General features: G+C 40.2%; 1 protein-coding gene across 1 annotated transcript in view; it reads left to right on the forward strand.

The window, feature by feature from the left end:
• The window catches only part of SPTA1 (spectrin alpha, erythrocytic 1), an 87,810-nt gene that overhangs the window by 28,200 nt on the left and 32,880 nt on the right, over positions 1-26,730 (forward strand). The window contains exons 17-26 of the mRNA XM_061402261.1: positions 7,740-7,983; positions 9,960-10,082; positions 14,476-14,693; positions 15,058-15,150; positions 16,922-17,059; positions 18,429-18,580; positions 19,217-19,403; positions 20,634-20,735; positions 21,745-21,836; positions 25,764-25,908. Of these exons, the coding sequence (XP_061258245.1) occupies positions 7,740-7,983; positions 9,960-10,082; positions 14,476-14,693; positions 15,058-15,150; positions 16,922-17,059; positions 18,429-18,580; positions 19,217-19,403; positions 20,634-20,735; positions 21,745-21,836; positions 25,764-25,908 (1,494 nt within the window). The remainder of the gene's footprint in view (positions 1-7,739; positions 7,984-9,959; positions 10,083-14,475; positions 14,694-15,057; positions 15,151-16,921; positions 17,060-18,428; positions 18,581-19,216; positions 19,404-20,633; positions 20,736-21,744; positions 21,837-25,763; positions 25,909-26,730) is intronic.

The following is a 26,730-nucleotide window of genomic DNA, read 5'->3' on the forward strand; positions in this document are numbered from 1 at the left end:
GAATCAAAAGGATAGAGACAGATCCAGCCAGTAATCAGTCCCCTAAGTGTTCTCCACCATCTGGAACACACAAAGAGATTCACAGAGTTGGGTACAGAAGAGAAGGGGGAGGGATGAGATAGAGGTGACCTGGTGGAGAAAAAGGAGAGTCCAAAGGGGGAGAGAGCAGTCAAGCCAGTAATCTCATGCCCAAGTAAAAATGGGCACTGAAGATTGGGTTCTTAAAGGTACAAAATTGATAACAAATACCAAAAAGTAAAGATTAAAAATCTAGAGTAGAGGCTGGATTTTCAAAAGTACATTAAAGAAAAAAAAAAAAGTCACAAAAATTATATTAAAATATATATATATATATATGAAGTTTGCTTTAAAAAATAGGGTCTCTTTTTTTTTTTCAAAGCAATAGTAGGTTATAAAAATGAAAATAAAGGAGTAATAGAGGATTTAAAAATTAAAAAAAAAGAATGATAGTAAAAATAATAAAAAATATATCTAGGACCTTCTCTGGTGTTGTGGGCAGTGTGGGGTCAGTTCATTTTTGGATAGTTTCTTGGTTCAGCTTATATTTCTCAAGATCTATAGGCTCCTTACTATGTAGTCGGTACTAACTACAGGGTTTTAATCTATTGCACCTGTCACTTCCAAGGCGGTTCCCTCTGTTTTAGCTTCTTCTGCTTGCTGGTCTCTTCAGTGTCTAATTTCCACCTTGACACAAGGGGGCGGTGGTGGACACTTTTTTAGGCTCACTTGTTCAGCCATGTTGTGGGGAGGGAGGGATGCTGCAAACAAATAACACTGGCGTGTGCTCGAAAAGTCTCAGTCACACTGGGCCTGCCCCCACTCACGGTGCGTGTGACCTCTCTACCCACACTGCTCAGGCTCTAGGTTCCTCCACTGGGAACCATCTGAGGCTGGCCCTGGGCTACATGCACCTCCCAGGTCTAAGCTGCTCAGGTTCAGGCACTCAAGTAGTCCTGAGAGGTGCAGACTCGGTTGGGCCTGCATTTTGTGCCCTTCCCAGGCCCGAGCAGCTCAGGTGATGAGGTGTTTGGCGAGCACAGTCACTGCAACTTATCGCCTCCCCCATCCCTGCCACTCGGTTTTCTGGGTGTACAACCTGTGCACCTTCTCAGGCGGATGTTGACCTTCCAGAACCCCAAGAAATCTTAGTTAGCAAAGAATCCTGCTTGCAGTTTGGTAGATAATGCCTCTCTGGGGCTGCAATTGCCCTCTTCTGGCTCTGGCTGCTTGTCACCAGAGGGGGATGATCTGCAGCGGGCTAGCTCTGTTCAGTCCTTTGTTCTGTGAGCAGGCCTGACGGTGTCTTCCCTGCTAAACCGCTTCAGGCATGTCTGACTCTGTGTGACCCCATAGATGGCAGCCCACCAGGCTCCCCCATCCCTGGGATTCTCCAGGCAAGAATACTGGAGTGGGTTGCCATTTCCTTCTCCAATGCGTGAAAGTGAAAAGTGAAAGTGAAGTCGTTCAGTCCTGTCTGACCCTCAGCGACCCCATGGACTGCAGCCTACCAGCCTCCTCCATCCATGGGATTTTCCAGGCAAGAGTACTGGAGTGGGGTGCCATTTAGGTTAGGGCTTTTTGCGTGGTAGCTATCCCACAGTCTGGTTTGCTAGCCCAAATTAGTTCACTCAGATTGCCCTCGCGGCATTCAGGCCCAGTCCTTACTCTAAGCAGTGCAGCCCACACCTCCGTGCCTAGCTCTCGCTTGCTAGTGGCAGGTGCAGGCGTCTGCATTGCTTCTCCGCTGAGGGAGTTACCGTTGGGCACGTAATCTGTGGGTTTTAATTATTTATTTATTTTTCCTCCCAGTTATGTTGCCCTCTGTGGTTCCAAGGCTTACCACAGACTCGACAGTGAGAGTGTTTCCTGGTATTTGGAAACTTCTCTCTTTTTAAGACTCCCTTACGGGGCGGAACTCCATCCCTACCTCTTTTGTCTTTCTTTTTGTCTTGTGTATTTTTTCCTATCTCCTTTCAAAGGCAATGGGCTGCTTTTCTGGGTGCCTGATGTCCTCTGCCAGCATTCAGAATTTGTTTTGTGGAATTTACTCAGCGTTTAAATGTTCTTTTGATGAATTTGTGGGGAGAAAGTGGTCTCCCTGTCCTATTCCTCTGCCATCTTGTGACCGCCTCCAGACTATTTTTTTAAGTAAATTTATCCAGTAAGTTTTTAGAGTATAGAGGTTACTGAGTCCAAGCTCGTCACATAACAGGCCAATGAATCCAAGAGATGAGATGTTGCGGCAAGGAAGAGACTTTAATCGAGGAGCCAGCAGACAGAGAAAATGGTAGGCTGGTGCCTCAAAATAGCCATCTTATTGGGGTCTGGGTGTCAGGTTCTTTTATGGATCAGAGAGAAAGAAGCAATGAGGAACTAAAGTCAAAAGGCAGAATAGAGAGGGAGAGACAGTGGGGAAGTAAATTGAAAGGGTCTTCAGTCTTGCAAAACATCTCCAAGAGAATTTCCAGCCTGCAGAAATGATGGGTTAATCTCTTCTATTCACAGGTGGGCAGGGACAAGCTATCTGTCAGTAAGCTGAACAAAGGCACTTTAGTTTACAGTCATGCGAAGGGGCAGGGTCCTCCAGGAAAGCCGTTAAGTATGATTATAATAACAAAAGCAATGAAAAACAAGTCAAAGAACAGTTTCCAACATGGAGTCAAATTGGTTTCCTCCCTGCAGCAGAGATACTCTATGTGAGTTTCTAGAGAATTCAGTGGAAATCAACTTCTAGTTGACTCAATTTCTCATCCCAGAATCCAAGCTTGTATTGTATTGAGAGCAGTTAATATTATCAAGCCTTATGTACCAGAAGGTCTGCGGACTACTGCTCATGATCCTCAAGCTAATTTCAAGTTAATTTCTTCTATTTGGTAGTGGTTTTAGCATCTGAAAACTTCAGGAAATATGCATCAGATATTATCTGACTACTTCAGAAAGGAGCTAAACAGAAGGTATGGGGGAGGGATTTGTCCCAGGAAGGCGTGTAGGGTCCTGCTTGGTTATACTCCTAGTTGTAGTAGAGGCTAAGATACGATGCTTGCAAAAGAAATTTTAGATATGGACTATCAAAGCTGGAAAAGGTCATAAGTATTCTCTCAGTTCAGTTCAGTTCAGTCGCTCAGTCATGTCTGACTCTTTGCGACCCCATGAATTGCAGCACGCCAGGCCTCCCTGTCCATCACCAACTCCCGGAGTTCACTAAGACTCACATCCATCGAGTCAGTGATGCCATCCAGACATCTCATCCTCTGTCGGCCCCTTTTCCTCCTGCCCCCAATCCCTCCCAGCATCAGAGTCTTTTCCAATGAGTCAACTCTTCACATGAGGTGGCCAAAGTACTGGAGTTTCAGCTTTAGCATCATTCCTTCCAAAGAAATCCCAGGGCTGATCTCCTTCAGAATGGACTGGCTGGATCTCCTTGCAGTCCAAGGAACTCACAAGAGTGTTCTCCAACACCACAGTTCAGAAGCATCAATTCTTTGACGCTCAGCTTTCTTAACAGTCCAACTCCCACATCCATACAGATGCTCTAAAGTCTTTATTGTATACATGAAGAAACTAATATTGCAACATGTGGAGAACTGGATAAAATAGCAACTGACCCTCAGCCAAGTCTATCTCTTTAGTCTGAGGCATCATGCACTGCCTTAGTTTTCAAATAGTACAGTTCAGTTCAGTCGCTCAGTCGTGTCCGACTCTTTGCAACCCCATGAATTGCAGCATGCCAGGCTTCCCTGTCCATCACCAACTCCTGGAGTTCACTCAGACTCACATCCAATTGAGTTAGTGATGCCATCCAGCCATCTCATCCTCTGTCATCCCCTTCTGCTCCTGCCCCCAATCCCTCCTAGTATCAGTCTTTGCCAATGAGTCAACTCTTCGCATGAGGTGGCCAAAGTACTGAAGTTTCAGCTTTAGCATCATTCCTTCCAAAGAAATCCCAGGGCTGATCTCCTTCAGAATGGACTGGTTGGATCTCCTTGCAGTCCAAGGGACTCTCGAGAGTCTTCTCCAACACCACAGTTCAAAAGCATCAATTCTTTGGCACTCAGCTTTCTTCACAGTCCAACTCTCACATCCGTACATGATTACTGGAAAAACCATAGCCTTGACTAGACGGACCTTTGTTGGCAAAGTAATGTCTCTGCTTTGGAATATGCTATCTAGGTTGGTCATAACTTTCCTTCCAAGGAGTAAGCGTCTTTTAATTTCATGGCTACAGTCACCATCTGCAGTGATTTTGGGGCCCAGAAAAATAAAGTCTGACACTGTTTCCCCATCTACTTCCCATGAAGTGATGGGACCAGATGCCATGATCTTCGTTTTCTGTATGTTGAGCTTTAAGCCAACTTTTTCACTCTCCACTTTCACTTTCATCAAGAGGCTTTTGAGTTCCTCTTCACTTTCTGACATAAGGGTGGTGTCATCTGCATATCTGAGGTTATAGATATTTCTCCCAGAATCTTGATTCCAGCTTGTGCTTCTTCCAGCCCACAGTTTCTCATGATGTACTCTGCATATAAGTTAAAATAGCAAGGTGGCAATATACAGCTTTGACGTACTCCTTTTCCTCTTTGGAACCAGTCTGTTGTTCCATGTCCAGTTCTAACTGTTGCTTCCTGACCTGCATACAGGTTTCTCAAGAGGCAGGTCAGGTGATCTGGCATTCCCATCTCTTGAAGAATTTCCACAGTTTATTTTGATCCACACAGTCAAAGGCTTTGGCATAGTCAATAAAGCAGAAATAGATGTTTTTCTGGAACTCTATTGCTTTTTCCGTGATCCAGCAGATGTTGGCAATTTGATCTCTGGATCCTCTGCCTTTTCTCAAACCAGCTTGAACATCTGGAAGTTCACGGTTCACATATTGCTGAAGCCTGGCTTGGAGAATTTGAGCATTACTTTACTAGCATGTGAGATGAGTGCAATTGTGTGGTAGTTTGAGCATTCTTTGGCATTGCCTTTCTTTGGGATTGGAAGGAAAACTGACCTTTTCCAGTCCTGTGGCCACTGCTGAGTTTTCCAAATTTGCTGGCATATTGAATGCAGCACTTTCACAGCATCATCTTTCAGGATTTGGAATAGCTCAACTGGAATTCCATTACCTCCACCAGCTTTGTTCGTAATGATGCTTTCTAAGGCCCACTTGACTTCACATTCCAGGATGTCTGGCTCTAGGTGAGTGATCACACCATCATGATTATCTTGGTCGTGAAGATCTTTTTGTACAGTTCTTCTGTGTTTTCCTGCCAACTCTTCTTAATATCTTCTGCTTCTGTTAGGTCCATACCATTTCTGTCTTTTATCGAGCCCATCTTTGTATGAAATATTCCCTTGATATCTCTAATTTTCTTGAAGAGATCTCTAGTCTTTCCCATTCTGTTGTTTTCCTCTATTTCTTTGCATTGGTCGCTGAGGAAGGCTTTCTTATCTCCTTGCTATTCTTTGGAACTCTGCATTCAGATTCTATATCTTTCCTTTTCTCCTTTGCTTTTCACTTCTCTTCTTTTCACAGCTATTTGTAAGGCCACCTCAGACAGCCATTTTGCTTTTTTGCATTTCTTTTCCATCTGGAAGGTCCTGTACAATGTCACGAACCTCAGTCCATAGTTCATCAGGCACTCTATCAGATCTAGTCCCTTAAATCTACTTCTCACTTCCACTGTATAATCATGAGGTATTTGATTTAGATCATACCTGAATGGTCTAGTGGTTTTCCCTACTTTTTTTCAATTTCAGTCTGAATTTGGCAATAAGAAGTTCATGATCTGAGCCAATCAGCTCCTGGTCTTGATTTTGTTGACTGTATAAAGCTCCTCCATCTTTGGCTGCAAAGAATATAATCAATCTGATTTCAGTGTTGACCATCTGGTGATGTCCATGCGTTCTTCTCTTGTGTTGTTGGAAGAGGGTGTTTGCTATGACCAGTGCATTTTCTTGGCAAAACACTATTAGTCTTTGCCCTGCTTCATTCTGTATTCCAAGGTCAAATTTGCCTGTTACTCCAGGTGTTTCTTGATTTCCTCCTTTTACATTCCATTCCCCTATAATGAAAAGGACATATTTTGGGGGTGTTAGTTCTAAAAAGTCTTGTAGATCTTCATAGAACTGTTCAACCTCAGCTTCTTCAGCGTTACTGGTTGGGGCATTATGATATTGAATGGTTTGCCTTGGAAGCGAACAGAGATCATTCAGTCATTTTTGAGATTGCATCTGAATGAGATTACTTCATTTCAGACTCTTTTGTTGACCATGATGGCTACTCCATTTCTTCTGAGGGATTCCTGCCCACAGAGGTAGATATAATGGTTATCTTAGTTAAATTCACCCATTTCAGTTTATTTTATTTCGCTGATTCCTAGAATGTCGACATTCACTCTTGTCATCTCAAATAGTACAGTGGTACCATAATCATGATGACAATTATGATGCTTTAAAATCTCTGTATTATACAATGTTGTTTTTCGAAGTTAAACTGTCCTAAGAGATGAGAACAGTTGGCTAGTAGAAGATTTTAATTTTATCTCTCTATGGAGTCTTTAATTTTTTATTGAGAAGTGAGTATACACTCTAAGAAGCTATTGATAATCATTGGTTTGTTCCAAATAGAGGAGAGATAGAGCAAACCCTGTGTAGGTTGAGCACAGAATGGCAAACTAAGATAAATAAAACAAATACATGCTATACATACATCTTTTAGAATAACTTCTTTTATCATCAACTGCCCATCCAAACAACAAAATGAAACAAGCAGAAAACAAAGCTTCTGGATACTGTGCTACTGCTAGACAGTCATAGTTGACCTCGTTAATAAAGATGAAATGAATCTCTTGTATCTATTTTACTGTGCAGTAATATGATTAAAATTTTATTTCTAGGAAGATTCTTCAAACTTCTGCTTCTGTTTTTCTCCTTTCTCATGTATAAGTCAAATGGGAACAGTTATTTCCTTAGATTTGTACAACCAATAGCCAAAGAAAAGCCTTTGAATTTATCTTTTTGGGGTTCTGACACTTATCTTGCAGAGCCACATTTCATCTCACAGGCATTGTTCCTGCTCTGCATCAAACAACAATAGCTCTTTATAAAGGACAAGAAAGGAGTTGGAAGGGGGATTGTGATAGAAAAAGCCTCCTACTCTTCTTTGGGGCCTTGATTTAGCAACACTCCCAATCAAAGAAGGCTTTGTAGTTCTGGTTTCCCTGGTTTCTCTGGTGCCCTCTATAAATATTTTGTCCTTTCTAGCACATGACTTTGGGGCTTCCCAGTGGCTCAGTGGTAAAGAATCCACCTGCCAGTGCAGGAGATGTGGGTTTGATCCCTGGGTGGGGAGGATCCCCTGGAGAAGGAAATGACATCCATTCCAATATTCTTGCCTGAGAAATTCCATGGATAGAGGAGCCTGGTGGGCTACAGTCCAAGGTATTGAAAAAGAGCCAGACATGATTTAAACAACCACATGTTATTTCAGAACTATTTTTCTATAAATAGCTTTTGGCATAATGAATTGGTTCTTAGTGTAGCAACTTCTCCCACTCTATTTCACTGATTTGATTTAGAAGTTTAAACACAAGCACATATGGGAGCTGATTCTCCTTATCACTCCCTGCCCAACACCAACCCCCCACCCCCACCCCAGATACCAGATACCAAACTCTCATTCTTTTCTTACTAAATGATGGAACTTTCTGACCCCCTTTCTATTTCTCCCTTAGGATCAGGTGGACACCCTCACAGACCTGGTGACATATTTTGAAGAAATCATCCATCCCGATGCTGGGAACATACGGGAAAGGCAAGAGTACCTGGTATCCCGGTTTGAAGCCCTGAAGGAGCGACTGGCCTACCGGAAGAATAAGCTCATTGACCTTTTCTACCTGTACCAGATCCAAAGAGATACAGAGGATGAGGAGGCCTGGATCCAAGAGACAGTACCCTCAGTGGCTTCCACCTACCTTGGTTAGTAAGTCATACAGCACCAGCAGGCAGAGCCAGAAGAAGAAGACCAAGGTCTACAGATGGTTTGAAAGATCAGGGGCACAGTAACTAAGTTTATTCTCAGCTTTTTCCCCTTAGACACTTGAAAAATTTTCAGGCTTTCAAAGACAAAAAAAAAAAAAAAAAAGATTTTATAAAAATGTATATGAGAAGTTTACCTCCCAAAACCAAACATGAAGAATGCCACAGATTTAAGGTCTCTGGGAAGAGCTAAAGTATGACCAGCTTTTTGCTACTTGCTCTAACTTAAGTTATTGTTAAGGTCCTTGGCTGAGTGGTCATGGTTAATGTTTGAGGTACCAAGTGTTTCTGTCTACGTTGTCAGTAGTTCCCTTTTATAAGAGGAGTTTTCACAAGGATATATTAATATATCAGCTATTACAAAGATAAAAGGAATGAAACAGCAGATATAGTACATTTTTTTTCCTTTTGAAGCTATTGGTTTACCATTGTTAAAGCCAGGACACTTGCATTGAAATAGGTAAAAAAGTGCACACAGATATAATGTAAACTTAATTTACATATATTGGTCACATCTGTGAGAGACTGGACCATGATAACAGGAGGAACTAGTCTGGGAAAACTTCCTAGAAGAGAAAAGATATCTTTGAAGGAGAGATGAGCATAGAGATTTGCAGACATTTAGTGTGAAGTATACAGAAAATGAAGATCATGGCATACGGTCCCACCACTTCATGGGAAATAGATGGGGAAACAGTGGAAACAGTGTCAGACTTTATTTTTCTGGGCTCCAAAATCACTACAGATGGTGACTGCAGCCATGAAATTAAAAGACGCTTATTCCTTGGAAGGAAAGTTATGTCCAACCTAGATAGCATATTCAAAAACAGAGACATTACTTTGCCAACAAAGGTCCATCTAGTCAAGGCTATGGTTTTTCCTGTGGTCATGTATGGATGTGAGAGTTGGACTATAAAGAAAGCTGAGCACAGAAGAATTGATGCTTTTGAACTGTGGTGTTGGAGAAGACTCTTGAGAGTCTCTTGGACTGCAAGGAGGTCAACCAGTCCATTCTGAAGGAGATCGGCCCTGGGATTTCTTTGGAAGGAATGATGCTAAAGCTGACACTCCAGAACTTTGGCCACCTCATGCGAAGAGTTGAATCATTGGAAAAGGCTCTGATGCTGGGAGGGATTGGGGGCAGGAGGAGAAGGGGACGACAGGGGATGAGATGGCTGGATGACATCACCGACTCGATGGACATGAGTTTGAGTGAACTCTGGGAGTTGGTGATGGACAGGGAGGCCTGGCATGCTGCGATTCATGGGGTCACAAAGAGTCGGACATGACTGAGCGACTGATCTCATCTGATCTGATACAGAAGAAAATTTTGGAGGAAAGAGAGGTGAAGCTTGGGTGGGAGACAGGGAGGATGAAGTAGCTGGATCCAGAGACTTTAGAAGAAGGAGGAAATTAATACTATGTAGTTTTTATTGTGTGTTTGTTAATGTTAACCAATGGTGAGGCACCTTTTGTAAATTATTTCTAATCCTTACAAAGAAAGTTGCAGAACAGTTAGTTTAGATGAGTTACTAACTTACTGGTACCCATAGAAATTAGTAAGAGGAAGAGCCTGCTTTTTATACTGCAGTGTGCTGAAAGAAATTGGTTGCATGATATATTGAAAGTTTGAGCTGAAGGGTTACTTGCCTTTCTACCTATCATCCAAAGAGAAGAGTGATGCATTCTTCATTTTCTGTAGAATAATAAATTGAAATTTCTTAGTACAAAGAGGCAAGGGGAAGAACAAATCCAAGCAGAAATAATTAATTCAGACAATGTAAATTTTAGGAAGCCTGCTTAATGAATTCAATGGGAAGAACTTGTAGGTCCAATAGTTAAAAGGAAGTAGAATAACGTCTTCTTATTCTGTGTACTGCAACTATGACCTTGAATTTTTTATTTTTTATCTCTAGGCAAAGACCTGATTACCTCCAAGAATCTTCTGAACAGACACCATGTCATCCAGGCTAATATTGCCAGCCATGAGCCACGCATCCAAATGATTACAGAGAAGGGAAACAAAATGATAGAGGAAGGCATGTATGATTCAAATTTAAATGACCAGCAACCATTTTGCCAAATTTAGGGGAAGAAGTTTTTCTAACTTTAGAGCTTCATTCCTTTGTCTACATTGATGCTTTTACCTGTATAATTTTCCTTTTAGGTGAAGTTTCTCTAACATTTCCTCATAGTGAAGTCCTGCTAATAATAGATTCTCTGGGCTTTTTCTTTAATCTAAAAGACTTACTTTTGCCTTTATTTTTGAAACACATTGTCACTGGATACAAATTTATTGTTTGACTGTGTCTTTAAGTATTTTAAAGATGCTGCTGCACATCTTCTAACTTGCATAGTTTCTGGTGAGAAGCCTGCTCTCATTCCTGTTTTTGCTCTTTTGTATATAATGTCTTCTTTCCTCTGATAGTTTAAAGCTTTTTATCACTGACTTTTACCAACTTGGTGTAGTTTTCTTTGTTTCTACAGCTTTGCAGAAACACAGATCCAGAACTTCTTGGATATGTTTTATTTTTGTTCTTCCAGGGAAGCTTTTATTCTGGAACTAATTTAGAGGATTCAGTTCAGTTCAGTTCAGTGGCTCAGTCATGTCCGACTCTTTGAGACCCCATGAATTGCAGCACACCAGGCATCCCTGTCCATCACCAACTCTGGGATTTCACTTAAACTCATGTCCATCGAGTCAGTGATGCCATCCAGCCATCTCATCCTCTGTCGTCCACTTCTGCTCCTGCCCCCAATCCCTCCCAGCATCAGAGTCTTTTCCAATGAGTTAACTCTTCGCATGAGGTGGCCAAAGTACTGGAGTTTCAGCTTTAGCATCAGTCCTTCCAAAGAACACCCAGGACTGATCTCGTTTAGAATGGACCAGTTGGATCTCCTTGCAGTCCAAGGGACTCTCAAGACTCTTCTCCAACACCACAGTTCAAAAGCATCAATTCTTCTGTGCTCAGCTTTCTTTATAGTCCAACACTCACATCCATACATGACCACTGGAAAAACCATAGCCTTGAGTACACAGACCTTTGTTGGCAAAGTATTGTCTCTGCTTTTCAATATGCTATCTAGGTTGGTCATAACTTTCCTTCCAAGGAGGAGATGTCTTTCAATTTCATGGCTGTAGTCACCATCTGCAGTGATTTTGAGCCCAGAAAAATAAAGTCAGCCACTATTTCCACTGTTTCCCCATCTATTTGCCATGAAATGATGGGACCGGATACCATGATCTTAGTTTTCTGAATGTTGAGCTTTAAGCCAACTTTTTCACTCTCCTCTTTCACTTTCATCAAGAGGCTTTGGAGTTCCTCTTCACTTTCTGCCATAAGGGTGGTGTCATCTGCATATCTGAGGTTATTGATATTTCTCCCAGAATCTTGATTCCAGCTTGTGCTTCTTCCAGCCCACAGTTTCTCATGATGTACTCTGCATATAAGTTAAATAAGATCATGAACTCCTTATTGCCAAATTCAGACTTAAACTGAAGAAAGTAGGGAAAACCACTAGACCATTCACGTATGACCTAAATCAAATCCCTTATGATTATACAGTGGAAGTGAGAAATAGATTTAAGGGTCTAGATCTGATAGACAGAGTACCTGATGAACTATGGACAGCAGTTTGTGACATTGTACAGGAGACAGGGATCAAGACCATCCCCATGGAAAAGAAATTCAAAGAAGCAAAATGGCTGTCTAGGTGGCCTTGAAAATAGCTGTGAAAAGAAGAGAAGCAAAAAGCAAAGGAGAAAAGGAAAGATATAAGCATCTGCATGCAGAGTTCCAAAGAATAGCAAGAAGAGATAAGAAAGCCTTCCTCAGCAATCAATACAAAGAAATAGAGGAAAACAACAGAATGGGAAAGACTAGAGATTTCGTCAAGAAAATTAGAGATACCAAGGGCACATTTCACGCAAAGATGGGCTCAATAAAGGACAGAAATGATATGGACCTAACAGAAGCAGAAGATATTAAGAAGAGATGGCATGAATACACTGAAGAACTGTACAAAAAAGATCTTCAAGGCCAAGATAATCACGATGGTGTGATCACTGACTAGAGCCAGACATCCTGGAATGTGAAGTCAAGTGGGCCTTAGAAAGCATCACTACGAACAAAACTAGTGGAGGTGATGGAATTCCAGTTGAGCTATTCCAAATCCTGAAAGATGATGCTGTGAATGTGCTGCACTCAATATGCCAGCAAATTTGGAAAATGCAGCAGTGGCCACAGGACTGGAAAACATTAGTTTTCCTTCCAATCCCAAAGAAAGGCAATGCCAAAGAATGCTCAAACTACTGAACAACTGCACTCATCTCACACGCTAGTAAAGTAATGCTCAAAATTCTCCAAGCCAGGCTTCAGCAATACGTGCACCGTGAACTTCCTGATGTTCAAGCTGGTTTTAGAAAAGGCAGATGAACCAGAGATCAAATTGTCAACATCTGCTGGGTCATGGAAAAAGCAAGAGAGTTCCAGAAAAGCATCTATTTCTGCTTTATTGACTATGCCAAAGCCTTTGACTCTGTGGATCACAATAAACTGTGTAAAAATCTGAAAGAGATGGGAATACCAGACCACCTGACCTGCCTCTTGAGAAACCTGTATGCAGGTCAGGAAGCAACAGTTAGAATTGGACACGGAACAACAGACTGGTTCCAAATTTAGAGGATTAGTCTAAATTAGTCTAAATCTAGGTAGTGTGCTCAGAAGGGTTGTACCTTGTACCTTATAATACCATGTATTATAATATCTTTCCACTTTGCAAAACATTTCTCTGTTGTCTCATTTGGCTAACCTACTGTGTTCATGGTCTCCTTTCCACAGGCTGCAGGGCTATAGTTCCTCTTGTTTCTGTTGTCTGCTCTCTGGTGTGTGAGATTGGTCTAGGGGTTTGTTATAGGCTTCCTGGTGGGAGGGACTGGTGCCTGCACTTTGGTTGGTAGAGCTGAGTCTTTCCCTCTGTTGAGCAGAGCCATATCAGGTGTTGTGTTTTGGCATGTCTGTGAGCTTAGTATGACTTTAGTCAACTTGCTTTTGCTGATGGGTGGTGCTGTATTCCTCTTTTGCTGATTGTTTGGTGAGAGTTGTCATGCATTTGGTGCCTGCAGGCAGTTGGGTGGAGCTGGAGCCATGTCCAGATAGATGCCACCGAGGGACCAGGAGGCATTGGACCAGCAGTTGAAACTGGAATATGATATCACAACTGTGGCTAGGGACATACCAGCATCACATATGCTCAAAAAGGGCAATTTTGACCACTATATGTCTTTCTACTTTGCTTCTGCAAGTTGTTTCAGTTGTATGCAACTCTTTGTGACCCCATAGACCGTAGACTCTCTAGGGAATTTTCTTGACCCAAAGATTGAATTCATGTCTCCTGCATTGGCAGGTGGGTTCTTTACCACTAGCAGCACCTGGGAAGCCCATATCTTTCCACTTTGCTGGGAGCTAATTTTAAGTATTCACAACACTTTGTGGTCCTTAGGAGTTTTTTGGTCTACTTCTTTCCAGTCTTATTTTTTTTTCCCCTTTAAGAGTTTCCTGGTACATTTCTGCCAAGGAATAATCAGCTAAATACTTCAAGGGACCTTTGCAAATTTCCAAAACACCCTCCCTGGTACAGCAGTCTAGCCAGTATTCTGCTCCACAAGTTCTAGTTGTCTTGTCTTCCCTCAGCTCTGATGTCTGTCTCAGCACGTTGTGATTGCTATTGATAGTTCTATAGTGCTAATCCTTTTAACACTACAGTGTATACACTGCCCCAGGCCTGAGCTGTGGCATTCAGAAAGGCATAGCTCATTTCTTTCCCTTCTCTCAGGAGTCACACTCTTTTGTCTATTGTCTGAAAATCATTATATCTTACAGTCTGTCGTGTTTCCTAGTTGTGTAGGATAAGAGAATAATTCTTGTAGTAATAAATCCTTTATAGGCAGAAATGAAAATCTCCTGGTTGATTTTTGCCAACACTTCACTGTATTTTCTTGATTTATCTGTGGGGGTGTTTACCAAATTCTGAAAATGTACTTAACATGATCTAAGGAAAAATTTTGATTCATTGATATTAAAAAAAAAAAACAACAGAAATGAAAATTAGCTGATTTTTCTGTTTAGGCTAGAGAATGCATGTTTTTAGTACTCTGAACAGTACCCACATATAGGTATTTTGTTTTCATTCCCTATATCAGAGATTGTACCTTCCAATTCACCACCATACACACACACTCTATCCCTCATTAACCAGTGCTTAATCTCACATATAACATTTCAATTCCTAGGAATTTAGGTAAAATGTCATATTGACTTCATGCAGCATGATCCTCATGGCTCCTTTTCTCTCTCCCAGGTTACCAAAAAGATTAAAGTATAGTGGACATTAATGAGGGTAAAACTCTCCTTTTCTGTAACTACCTCATAGGACATTTTGCTGCAGAAGATGTGGCCTCTAGGGTCAAGAGTTTGAATGAGAATATGGAATCTCTCCAGGCTCGAGCTACTAGACGGCAGAATGATCTTGAAGCCAATGTCCAATTCCAGCAGTACCTAGTTGATCTTCATGAAGCAGAAGCATGGATTAGAGAGAAGGAACCTATAGTAGACAACACTAACTACGGGGCAGATGAAGAAGCAGCTGGGGTAAGGAGGGCATAGGGAAAGATATTGTCTAATACTCACCAAACTGGTACCAAATGTGTACCTAATTAGAATGTGTGATAGCGTAATATTTTCTTAGATCATTTGGGGTTTCCAGAGTGATAACTTTTGGGCTTCCTCTGCTGGGATAATCTGAATTAACAAAAATCCCAAAAGATATGCCACATTTTCCTAATCCCATAGAAATCCATATTTCTTAAAGATTATCTAACCCCCCAAATGCATGACCAGACATCTTGCAAATTTAGTATCTTTTAATAAGAATGAGGACAATAAGTATATCATAAAACAAGTTTAGTGTTCTTCCTATATCTGCTTTTGATGATTTTCCCATCAACAAATTAAGGCTCTTCTAAAGAAGCATGAGGCCTTTCTAGTGGATCTGAAGGCTTTTGGAAACAGTATGCAAGCTCTTCGGGATCAGGCAGAAGCCTGCCAGGTAAGAAGGACTTAAGTATAACAAGAATCACTTTCTCCACTGCAGAGGAAAAGGAATTGTCGCCAGTTTTTACTTTACATATTCTAGGAAGCAATTGCATCAGAAAATACTGTCTTGTAATCTTTAGGCAGGCACTGTAGCATCTTTGTAGCATTTACAGAGATTCAGAGCAAAAGAATTTCTCAATAAGTGTTATGATTTGTTCATTGGTATATTTTTGTTTCCTTTTTCCTTTTATATTTCCATTTTCTTTTCTTTTACTTCTTTTATTCATATCTCTCCTTTTTATGTTCCTTCCTTTCTTAGTTATTTTTTATACCAACATGTATTAAATGTCTACCATGTGCAAGCATGAATAAAAGAATAATTCTGACTTGAAGGAAAGTTACAGTCTATTAGGTCATGAATTGTAACAAATAACATATGATAGATACATGAATGGGAAAACAATCTCAAAGAAAGAAGTGTTTCATTCTCTTGATATTAGAATGCTGGAGGACAGAAAAATCTTCATAGCTGAGGCAAATCAATTTATCTGAATTCGTTTTGTAAGGGTGGTTTACTATGCAGATAAGGAGAAGATGGGTTCTTCTAGTGAATAATCCATAAGAGCAAATGCTCTGAAGCACAAAATAATCAAGAGTATTGTGAGAATGGCAAGACTGCAAGGTGAAAATAAGTGTCTGGAAGAGTGATGGAAGCAGAAATCAACTAAATGATATGGATGTTTCCTGAGTAGAGTGGAAAGAAAAAAGACACACTTTCACATTCAAGAAATTCTTTCTTATGAGGGGCTCTGAACCCATACACTGCAAGTAGAAAATACATAGGCTTAGAAAGAAAGAAAGTGAAGTCGCTCAGTCATGTCCGACTCTTTGCGACTCCATGGACTGTAGCCTACCAGGCTCCTCCCTCCATGGGATTCTCCAGGCAAAAGTACTGGAGTGGGTTGCCAGGCTTACTATGACAATAAGTATTTACAGAGTTTTAGTGCTGTGCCTTCCTCAAGCTCTGCACAGTAGGTGCCTACATAAAAACAGGTGGATTTATGAATTGTAAGTTATGAGGAAATAGTACTTGAAGGATACAAAATCAGAGGGATATATAAGGGGAGGTATATCTTCACATCCCATCTGAAAAAGATGTGGGTCATTACTTATGAAGGGTGATTATATTTGTTCATTCTCTCAGAGATAAGATATCTGGGGGAAATGAAAATCAGAAAGACTGTATCATGGAGGGCAGGTTTCTTGCTAAAAAGAGAAACAAGATATTTGATCTAGGTTTATTTTCTCAAATATTAAAATTCTAGGCCCTCCCTGTGCTGTCGGCCATTCATCTCTTAAAAAAAAAAAAAAAGTCCATATTTGGTCTACAAAATACTTTAAAGACCTAAGGAATGGAGAAGGTAATGAAAGAAGTGGATCTTTCACTTTCTCAATTTTCTGAAACATGGATTCATGCAATCCTTTAATATCTGCTTAAGACTGGTGACTTAGAGCATTTAATATGTTTTTGACAAATTAAATTCTTACTTGCTCACTCTATATACATATTTCCCAGTCTGCCTGTCCCCTGAGAAGTGCTAAGATGAAATGATATTTCTAAAGATATCATATTGCAATAGCTCTGTTACTGGCATCCAGGTAAGAGGTTGTAACCAGGAGCTCCTCTCTCCTTTGGGTACAGGAACCTACCCACCGTGGGTAGGTTGTACTGAAAGATCTTTCCTATGGGTGACTAGAATGTTCTTCTTCCTATTTTTGTTCAGGAACAACAAGCTACACCTGTGGAGGTGGCTGCTCCAGAAGAGAGGGTTGTGGCCTTATATGACTTTGAGGCCCGCTGCTCCCGAGAAGTCACCATGAAGAAAGATGACGTCTTAACACTACTCAGTTCCATCAGCAAGGTGACTTTCCTTTCTACTTTTCTCCCCATCAACAAGGTGGCTCTTGCAGTTGACTCTCCCAACCCTGCCAGATATGGGTATATTTTAACCAGTCAGTATTTTTCTATTGCTCTCTCTCTCTTAAATAACCATAATTTATTGAGTAATATCATCCCTCCAGCTATTGCTTAGGATCCTATACATATCTTTTGAGATTACAAAATACCAATTTCACACTTAATAAAGTGAGGACTCAAGGAGCTTGAGTAACTAGCCCAAACACTTATAAGCCATGAGTGGCAATTCTATAATATGTTTACAGGATTAAAACTTGTCTCTTTGTCTCTGCTTGTTCCTATTCTGTGCAAGTGTTCCTAGTAATGGAAAAAATTGAGCTTAAGAGGAGCCTGGTCAAGGAGAGGTTTTTTGTTAACTTGGTTTTTCTTTAGCCTTCATGACTGTGAGAATAGTAACAAAATATTGTCCAGTATTTAAAATATATTTATCATAGGAGCTCACGTAAACATCAAGGTTCTAATGCACAGCACAGGGAACTATATTCAATATCCTGTGGTAAAACATAATGGAAAAAATATTTTTAAAAAGAAGGTGTATATGTGTATAACTGAGTCACTTTGCTGTACAGCAGAGATTGTCACAGCATTGTAAATCAACTACATTTCAATAAAAAAGTAAGAGTTCAAGTAACATTTTAAATATTTTAATACTTCATTAATCTTCATAAATTGAAAAGAAAAAAAAAAAGAGAGCTCAGGATTTTTCACTCTGAGGATAAGTAATTTTGGGGGGAAGCAAGATTGTCATTATCAAATAAGCTGTGTTCCAGTCCTCTTTTCTTTTTGCTCAGTCTTCCCTATTTCACTACATTATTCTCTGAGGATATTAACTCCAGAGTGGTTAGTATAGCAACATTCCTAAAAGACTGTGACAGTCAGGGTGATACTTAAGTATGAAGCATTCTTATAGGTGAATTTCAGGCAATGCACAATTTTTAGGGGCTCTAGGAGAAGGGTGGGGAAAAGTTCTTATACATAGATGCTCCACCCAGAAGAAGTCTGGTTTAATTCTGTCCCTATAGGTTTTTTAAATGAATTTTTAGTAGACAAAATACCCTATCATGAAGAGAATGACCATTGGGTTTTGAAAACTTCCTCAAAGTTAAGGATCTAACATCAAATATCAGATTCCTTGATTTCAGAGAAATTCCTGCAACTCCTGATTTATCTTCTTTGTAATACATAAAATTTATAAGCAGTTGTTTATTTCTTCTCATCATCAGTTTGTCCCTTTGCCTAGAGACTCAGTTATGAGGCTTAAAACTTCTAAATGTGGCTTTTAAGGAAGGAGTGGGGATTTGCTTTTCCTTTAGGACTGGTGGAAAGTAGAAACTGATGATCACCAGGGCTTTGTGCCAGCTGTCTACGTGAGGAAACTAGCCCGTGATGAGTTTCCTATGCTCCCACAACGGAAGCAAGAAGAACCAGGCAACATCATCCAGCGCCAGGAACAGATTGAGAACCAGTAAGTTCTGGAGGCTGGAGAACTGGACAGTGTTTGGCCAAACATCTCCGACTGGTCAAAGATACAACTCTTGATTCTATTATTTGTTAGATTAAAGATGCTTTTCAAATTCACAGATTTTAAGAGCTAAAAGTAAACAGCGTAATTCAAACCCTTTATTTTTTAAATGAGGAAAGGAAACTCCAGCACCATTATGTAAATTGCCCAAGGTCACACAATATTAGGGTCACATATTCTGACTCCCTGCCTGGCACTCTGTCACTCTTTCAAGCTTGTCCAAAGGTCTTCTGACTCCTACGAGCACTTTGTTTGTGTATATTACTATACAAGGCTATTTCCTATCCAGTTGTCAATAGGAATGTGAACTTTTCACTTCTATAGAAAGATGAAGAGGTATTGTCAGTCACACTATTGGGACACTGACATTTTGATTGTTTTTAAATAGAAAGCTTGTGTCTCTCTACTCTCAATGCCATTTTTCTTCCATTTTTATTTCCTCCTCTTTATTGTTCTTCTTTTGATTTTTCTTCCCTTTCCTTTTTGTCCCTTTTGTTCTCTCCCTTTCTTACCAGTACTCTTCCGTGTTTTCTGTCTCTTTTTTCCCACATTTTCCATTCTCTTTATTTCTCCACTTAGGTACCATTCCCTCCTGCATCGGGCAGACGAGCGCAGACGTCGTCTGTTGCAACGTTACAATGAGTTTTTGCTGGCCTATGAGGCAGGAGACATGCTGGACTGGATCCGAGAGAAAAAGGCAGAAAACACCGGGGTGGAATTAGATGATGTTTGGGAGTTACAGAAAAAGTTTGATGAGTTCCAAATGGTAAGAAAGAGCTGTCTCCTCTAGATAGCTTTCTGAGGATTTTCATCATTTCCTTTTACCTCATATCTCCTCCTAAGTAATCTCTTAATTTCATATTTGCTAAATATCCTCCCCAAAGCTAGAGAGTTCCATATTTAAAATATTTCTCTAGGTATTACAAGTGGAAAGAAAATGCAGAGGAAACTAGTTACCTCGATTTTGTAGCCTGCAGTCGCTGTCACTCCTGCATCCTATTGGAAGTACTGGTCTTCCTGAATCTTTACAACTTGTCCTGTACTGGCCTGTGATACTGATGCTCAGGTTGAGATTGGGTGTTGTAAGACTCTTGTAAGGTCTAGTTATCAGGTAGAGGTTTGGATGGAAAGGTGGGAAGAACAATCTGACTTGACAGCCAGACAATTTTTAATTTTCTGCCTACCTAAAATCTTCTCAATCTCTTTTATTCTCTCAGATTTGTTCTATTATGTTAACTAGCAATTAGTATAGACTTCTCCCTTCTTTCCTTTCTCTTCTATATGATACTTTCCTTACACATGGAATTCAGAGCTGTACAAAGCTATATATATATATATATATATATATATATATATATATATATACACATATATGCAGAAGGTAATGGCAGTATGGAGCTAGTTATGGGAAAGGTCAAAGGAAATAGTCTTTCTCTATATATAGAGAGAGATAAGTAAGAGAAAGGGAAGGGTAAATAGGGTACAATTAATAAAAGAAAACTAAGAATAAGACTTACATGAGAAAACTCATTGAAAGGCCATTGTATCGAGAAATGAACAATATTGTCACTATAGACATAGTGATGAGTTCCCTAGGGCTGTTTCTTACAACATATCTTAATGTAAGCAAATCATAACCCAGACAATGAAATTTTTCAGAAAGTGGAGACATCTGTATTGGTAGCAAAAACTATTACCTGGCTCAGGCATAGACCCCTCTGATAGTATAATTTAATCAGGGAGATATTTTTAATAAATTTAAGGAAAGAGATCTCTATATTTCATATAAATAACATTTTTAATAGCCACTGAGTATCAGGGAATTTAAAGGTCCTCCTCTTTGTGGCAGGTTGGAGGAGGGCAGTTTGTTGTTTATTACAAGTATGGTTAGCAATATGTTTTAATCCATAGTCAAGTCAGGGCAAAGGTGAGCAGGCAAGAGTGAAAGATTTTTGAGGAGGGAATTTAAACTGCTTTGGTACATTTTCCCACTTAGGATTTGAAGACAAATGAACCTCGACTGAGGGATATCAACAAGGTGGCTGATGATCTTCAATTTGAAGAGCTTTTGACACCAGAGGGAGCTCAAATACAGCAGGTAACTGTGACTCCTTCTTCCTTCTCACTACCAGGCTGAGTTTGGGGAGCTTTCATCTCACTTAAAAATATTTAACTTCATATTCTGCAGATTAGCTAGAACATGAGGAAGGTAATTGCAGTAGAGAGCTAGCTATAGGAAAGGTCAAAGGAAATAGTCCAGATAGTCTAGCTGTGTATCCATCTTGTTGTTCAGCTGCTAAGTCATATGCCTTTTAATCGATTCAAAAATCCTTAAATTGCCACACCTCCCCCACCCCATCACCATGAGAAATTCAGTGCTCAAATACTTGAATACAAAGACGATGCAGGTAAAGGAGCTATGATAGTGGGAAGTGATTAATCCAGAAAGTGTACTGGATGAGATAGGCTCTGATAATACCTAATAAAATAAGAATATAGGTAGTAGAGATGGAAGAGAAGACATTTGAGACCTTATTCAAATTTGGACCTGTGGTTCCATAAAATATGTCCGGAACTAATGGAATGTCTAGTCCAGTTATCTGAGTTATCATAAACCAGTGAGGAGAAGCCCTGCCTTCTTTTATGGTAACTGATGTGGGGTAAGAGTGAGAAAGAATGTGCAAAGGAACAATTTTCTTACTCTTCACAGAAAATAGGGTTCTAAGAGACTGCCTGGTTTAATCATTTCAGGACACAAAAAAATACTAGAGGTCATAGAAAAAGGCAATGTCTTCTAGCTACCAAGGCAAGAAGTCAAACTTACACTTCAGAGGTTGTAATGTAGTCTCTGGGGCAGCCAATATCAATTGATGTTCTAAGGTTGTTGGTTCCCACCTGGAACATCAATTTGGGAAGGAATGTGATCCCTTTTTTAACTGCATTGGCATAGCTGAGGCCCAAGCTCAAACTATCCAAGAAAGAAAGAAACCTGTGCAATTTCTAAAGGAGTTAGCATGAAAATAATCAGGATTTAAGCCTCATCTAATCTTCAGACACCACTAAGCTGAGTTAGATCCCTAGCTAAAGTCTGTGTCTGCCTGTTTCAGGAGTTGAATGCCCGATGGAGGTCCTTGCAGAGGCTGGCAGAGGAACAGCGCCAGCTGCTAGGCAGTGCCCATGCTGTCCAGATGTTTCACAGGTGAGAATTTTAACCTTGAAAAGCAGTGCTGCTCTAAAACTAACTTGAGAACCACTGATTCTAATTGCTATAGTAGAACCATAGCTACTAGCTTAACCCTTCTTCCTGGATAAAATAGGAAATCAGATGCTTCAGTAGTAGGTAGATATCTCATTGGGCATGTAGGCTACTCCAACCAACTTCAATTTTCTCATACCTAGGCTTGGGCCCTGGTACATAATTAGCAGTTTATATATGTTTTCACGATAGTGAATGAAAACTGAAGTTGAAACAAGAGGTTTAAGTAATAACACATCTGAACTAGAAGTAGAGAGTAGAGGGAAACAAACATCACATTGACTCTAAAAGATGTTTTTTTTTTTTTTTTTTTTATGTCTGATTGCCAAATCTCTATACTAAGAAACAGAATGCACAACTAAGTAAACAAACTGACAACCAAACACCTTTGCTGTGTAAAAATGCATTTTTGAATATTCAGAGAAGGGGAAACTGAGAGGCAGACAAGTCTTGTTATTTAAAATGGTGTAAGGTTGCCTTGAGAACCCCATGAACAGTATGAAAAGGCAAAATGATAGGATACTAAAAGAGAAACACCCCAGGTCGGTAAGTGCCCAATATGCTACTGGAGATCAGTACAGAAATAACTCCAGAAAGAATGCAGGGATGGAGCCAAAGCAAAAACAATACCCAGATGCGGATGTGACTGGTGATAGAAGCAAGGTCTGATGCTGTACAGAGTAATAATGCATAGGAACCTGGAATGTTTGGTCCATGAATTGAGGCAAATTGGAAGTGGTCAAACAGGAGATGGCAAGAGTGAACGATAACATTCTAGGAATCAGCGAACTAAAATGGACTGGAATAGGTGAATTTAACTCAGATGACCATTATATATACTGCTGTGGGAAGGAATCCCTTAGAAGAAATGGAGTAGCCATCATGGTCAACAAAAGATTCCAAAATGCAGTATTTGGATGCAATCTCAAAAATGACAGAATGATCTCTGTTCGTTTCCAAGGCAAACCATTCAATATCACGATAATCCAAGACTGTGCCCCAACCAGTAATGCTGAAGAAGCTGACGTTGAATGATTCTATGAAGACCTACAAGACTTTTTAGAACTAACACCCAAAAAAGATGTCCTTTTCATTATAGGGGATTGGAATGCAAAGTAGGAAGTCAAGAAACACCTGGAGTAATAGGCAAATTTGGCCTTGGAGTACAGAATGAAGCAGGGCAAAGGATAATAGAGTTTTGCCAAGAGAACGTACTGGTAATAGCAAACACCCTCTTCCAACAACACAAGAGAAGACACTACACATGGACATCACCAGATGGTCAAAATCGAAATCAGGTTGATTATATTCTTTGCAGCCAAAGATGGAGAAGCTCTATACAGTCAGCAAAAACCAGACCAGAAGTTGAGTGTGGCTCAGATCATGAACTCCTTATTTCCAAAGTCAGACTGAAATTGAAGAAAGTAGGGAAAACCACTAGACCATTCACGCATGACCTAAATCAAATCCCTTATGATTATACAGTGGAAGTGAGAAATAGATTTAAGGGATGAGATCTGATAGAGAGAGTGCCTGATGAACTATGGACAGTGGTTTGGGACATTGTACAGGAGACAGGGATGAACCCATCCCCATGGAAAAGAAATTCAAAGAAGCAAAATGGCTGTCTGAGGAGGCCTTACAAATAGCTATGAAAAGAAGAGAAGCAAAAAGCAAAGGAGAAAAGGAAAGATATAGAATCTGAATGCAGAGTTCCAAAGAATAGCAAGAAGAGATAAGAAAGCCTTCTTCAGCGATCAATGCAAAGAAATAGAGGAAAACAACAGAATGGGAAAGACTAGAGATTTTGTCAAGAAAATTAGAGATACCAAGGGCACATTTCATACAAAGATTGGCTCGATAAAGGACAGAAATGATATGGACCTAACAGAAGCAGAAGATATTAAGAAGAGATGGCAGGAATACACTGAAGAACTGTACAAAAAAGATCTTCATGGCCAAGATAATCACGATGGTGTGATCACTGACTAGAGCCAGATATCCTGGAATGTGAAGTCAAGTGGGCCTTAGAAAGCATCACTACGAACAAAACTAGTGGAGGTGATGGAATTCCAGGTGAGCTGTTTCAAATCCTGAAAGATGATGCTGTGAAAGTGCTGCACTCAATATGCCAGCAAATTTGGAAAATGCAGCAGTGGCCACAGGACTGGAAAACATTAGTTTTCCTTCCAATCCCAAAGAAAGGCAATGCCAAAGAATGCTCAAACTACTGAACAACTGCACTCATCTCACACGCTAGTAAAGTAATGCTCAAAATTCTCCAAGCCAGGCTTCAGCAATATTTGAACCGTGAACTTCCAGATGTTCAAGCTGGTTTTAGAAAAGGCAGAGGAACCAGACATCAAATGGCAACATCCACTGGATCATGGAAAAAGCAAGAGAGTTCCAGAAAAACATCTATTTCTGCTTTATGGACTATGCCAAAGCCTTTGACTGTGTGGATCAAAATAAACTGTATAAAAATCTGAAAGAGATGGGAATGCCAGACCACCTGACCTGCCTCTTGAGAAACCTGTATGTAGGTCAGGAAGCAACAGTTAGAACTGGACATAGAACAACAGACTAGTTTCAAATAGGACAAGGAGTATGTCAAGGCTGTATATTGTCACCTGCTTATTTAACTTATATGCAGAGTACATCAGGAGAAATGCTGGGCTGGAAGAAGCACAAGCTGGAACCAAGATTGCTGGGAGAAATATCAATAACCTCAGATATGCAGATGACACCACCCTTATGGCAGAAAGTGAAGAGGAACTAAAAAGCCTCTTGATGAAAGTGAAAGAGGAGAGTGAAAAAGTTGGCTTAAAGCTCAACATTCAGAAAACGAAGATCATGGCATCTGGTCCCATCACTTCATGGGAAGTAGATGGGGAAACAGTGTCAGATTTTATTTTTGGGGCTCCAAAATCACTGCAGATGGTGATTGCAGCCATGAAATTAAAAGACACTTACTCCTTGAAAGGAGAATTATGACCAAACTAGATAGCATATTCAAAAGCAAAGACATTACTTTGCCAACAAAGGTCTGTCTAGTCAAGCGTATGGATTTTCAAGTGGTCTTGTATGGATGTGAGAGTTGGACTGTGAAGAAAGCTGAGTGCTGAAGAATTGATGCATTTGAACTGTGGTGTTGGAGAAGACTCTTGAGAGTCCCTTGGACTGCAAGGAGGTCAACCAGTCCATTCTAAAGGAGATCAGTCCTGGGATTTCTTTGGAAGGAATGATGCTAAAGCTGAAACTCCAGTATTTTGGCCACTTCATGTGAAGAATTGACTCATTGGAAAAGACCTTGATGCTGGGAGGGATTGGGGGCAGGAGAGAAGGGGATGACAGAGGATGAGATGGCTGTATGGCATCACCGACTCAATGGACGTGAGTTTGAGTAAACTCCGGAAGTTGGCGATGGACAGGGAGGCCTGGCGTGCTGGAATTCATGGGATCACAAAGAGTCAGACATAACGGAGTGAGTGAACTAAAGGTTTTCCATGTTATTCCACAGTTAAGAATGTGCCTTTGCTATCAGGGCATTTGATTCAAATTTAGGGTCTGACTAAATGTATGGCTAGGGTACAATCTTGAGAAAATACCTAACCTATTTTTTTTTTTTTTTTTGCTACTTAGCCTCTAAGCTTTAGTTTTCTCCTATGTAAATGGGACTGGTAATAATAATTAGGCCTCAAGTCATTGTTGTAAAGATTAAATGAGCCTAAGTTCTAACACTTAGTTCTAACACATCCTTAAAAAAAGGATGATGATGGTGGTACTGATGACTACTACTGGTACATGAGCCCAGCTAGTCTGCCTCCAGTTTGTGTTATTATTCTTAAACTTTTTACCCTTATGCACCAGAGAAGCAGATGACACAAAGGAGCAGATTGAGAAGAAGTGCCAGGCCCTCAATACTGCTGACCCTGGCTCAGACTTATTCAGTGTGCAGGCCCTTCAACGACAGCATGAAAACTTTGAAAGAGATCTCGTACCTCTGGGGGAAAAGGTGAGATGTGCCTTCAAGCTTTTCCAGCACATTCCTCTTCACATCTACCCATATTAATGCCCTCTCCTTTGCTTTTATTATCCAGTCTCTTACTTTAGTTCTCTTTATCCTACTCCATTCTTGTTCTTTAACCCTGTCCCGAAAGCTAGTCTACCAAAAGGGCATGCCCAGGGCAATTTATGTGCAGGGAAATGGTTTTAATTTTTTTTTAAAGTGAAATACAGTTGATTTACAAGGTTGTGTTAATTACTGCTGTACAGCAAAGTGATTCAGTTTTATAAATATGTATAAATATATATATATATATACATTTATATCCTTTTTATCTTCTTTTCTATTAAGGTTTATCATAGGATATTGAATATAGTTCTCTGTGATATACAGTAGGACTTTACTGTTTATCCATTCTGTATATAAAAGCTTACACCTGATAACCCCACCTCCTTCTCTATTCCTCCCGCAATCCCCTCCTCCTTGGCAACCACAGGTCTGTTCTTTATGTCTATGACTCTGTTTCCATGTTATAGATGGGTTCATCTGCATCATATTTCAGATTCCACGTGTAAATGATATCATATGGTATTTGTCTTTCTCTTTCTGACATACTTCACTTAGTATGATAATCTCTAGTTGCTCCAAATGGCATTATTTCATTCTTTTTATGGCTGAGTAATAGTCCATTATATGCGTATTATATCTTCTTTATCCATTTATCTGTCAATGAACATTTAGGTTGTTTTGTGTCTTGGCTATTGTAAAGAGTGCTGCTGTGAATATTGGGGTGTGTGTATCTTTTTGAATTCTAATTTTGTCTGAATATAT

This window comes from Bos javanicus, chromosome 3 (assembly GCF_032452875.1).
Source record: "Bos javanicus breed banteng chromosome 3, ARS-OSU_banteng_1.0, whole genome shotgun sequence".
Lineage (NCBI taxonomy): Eukaryota > Metazoa > Chordata > Mammalia > Artiodactyla > Bovidae > Bos > Bos javanicus.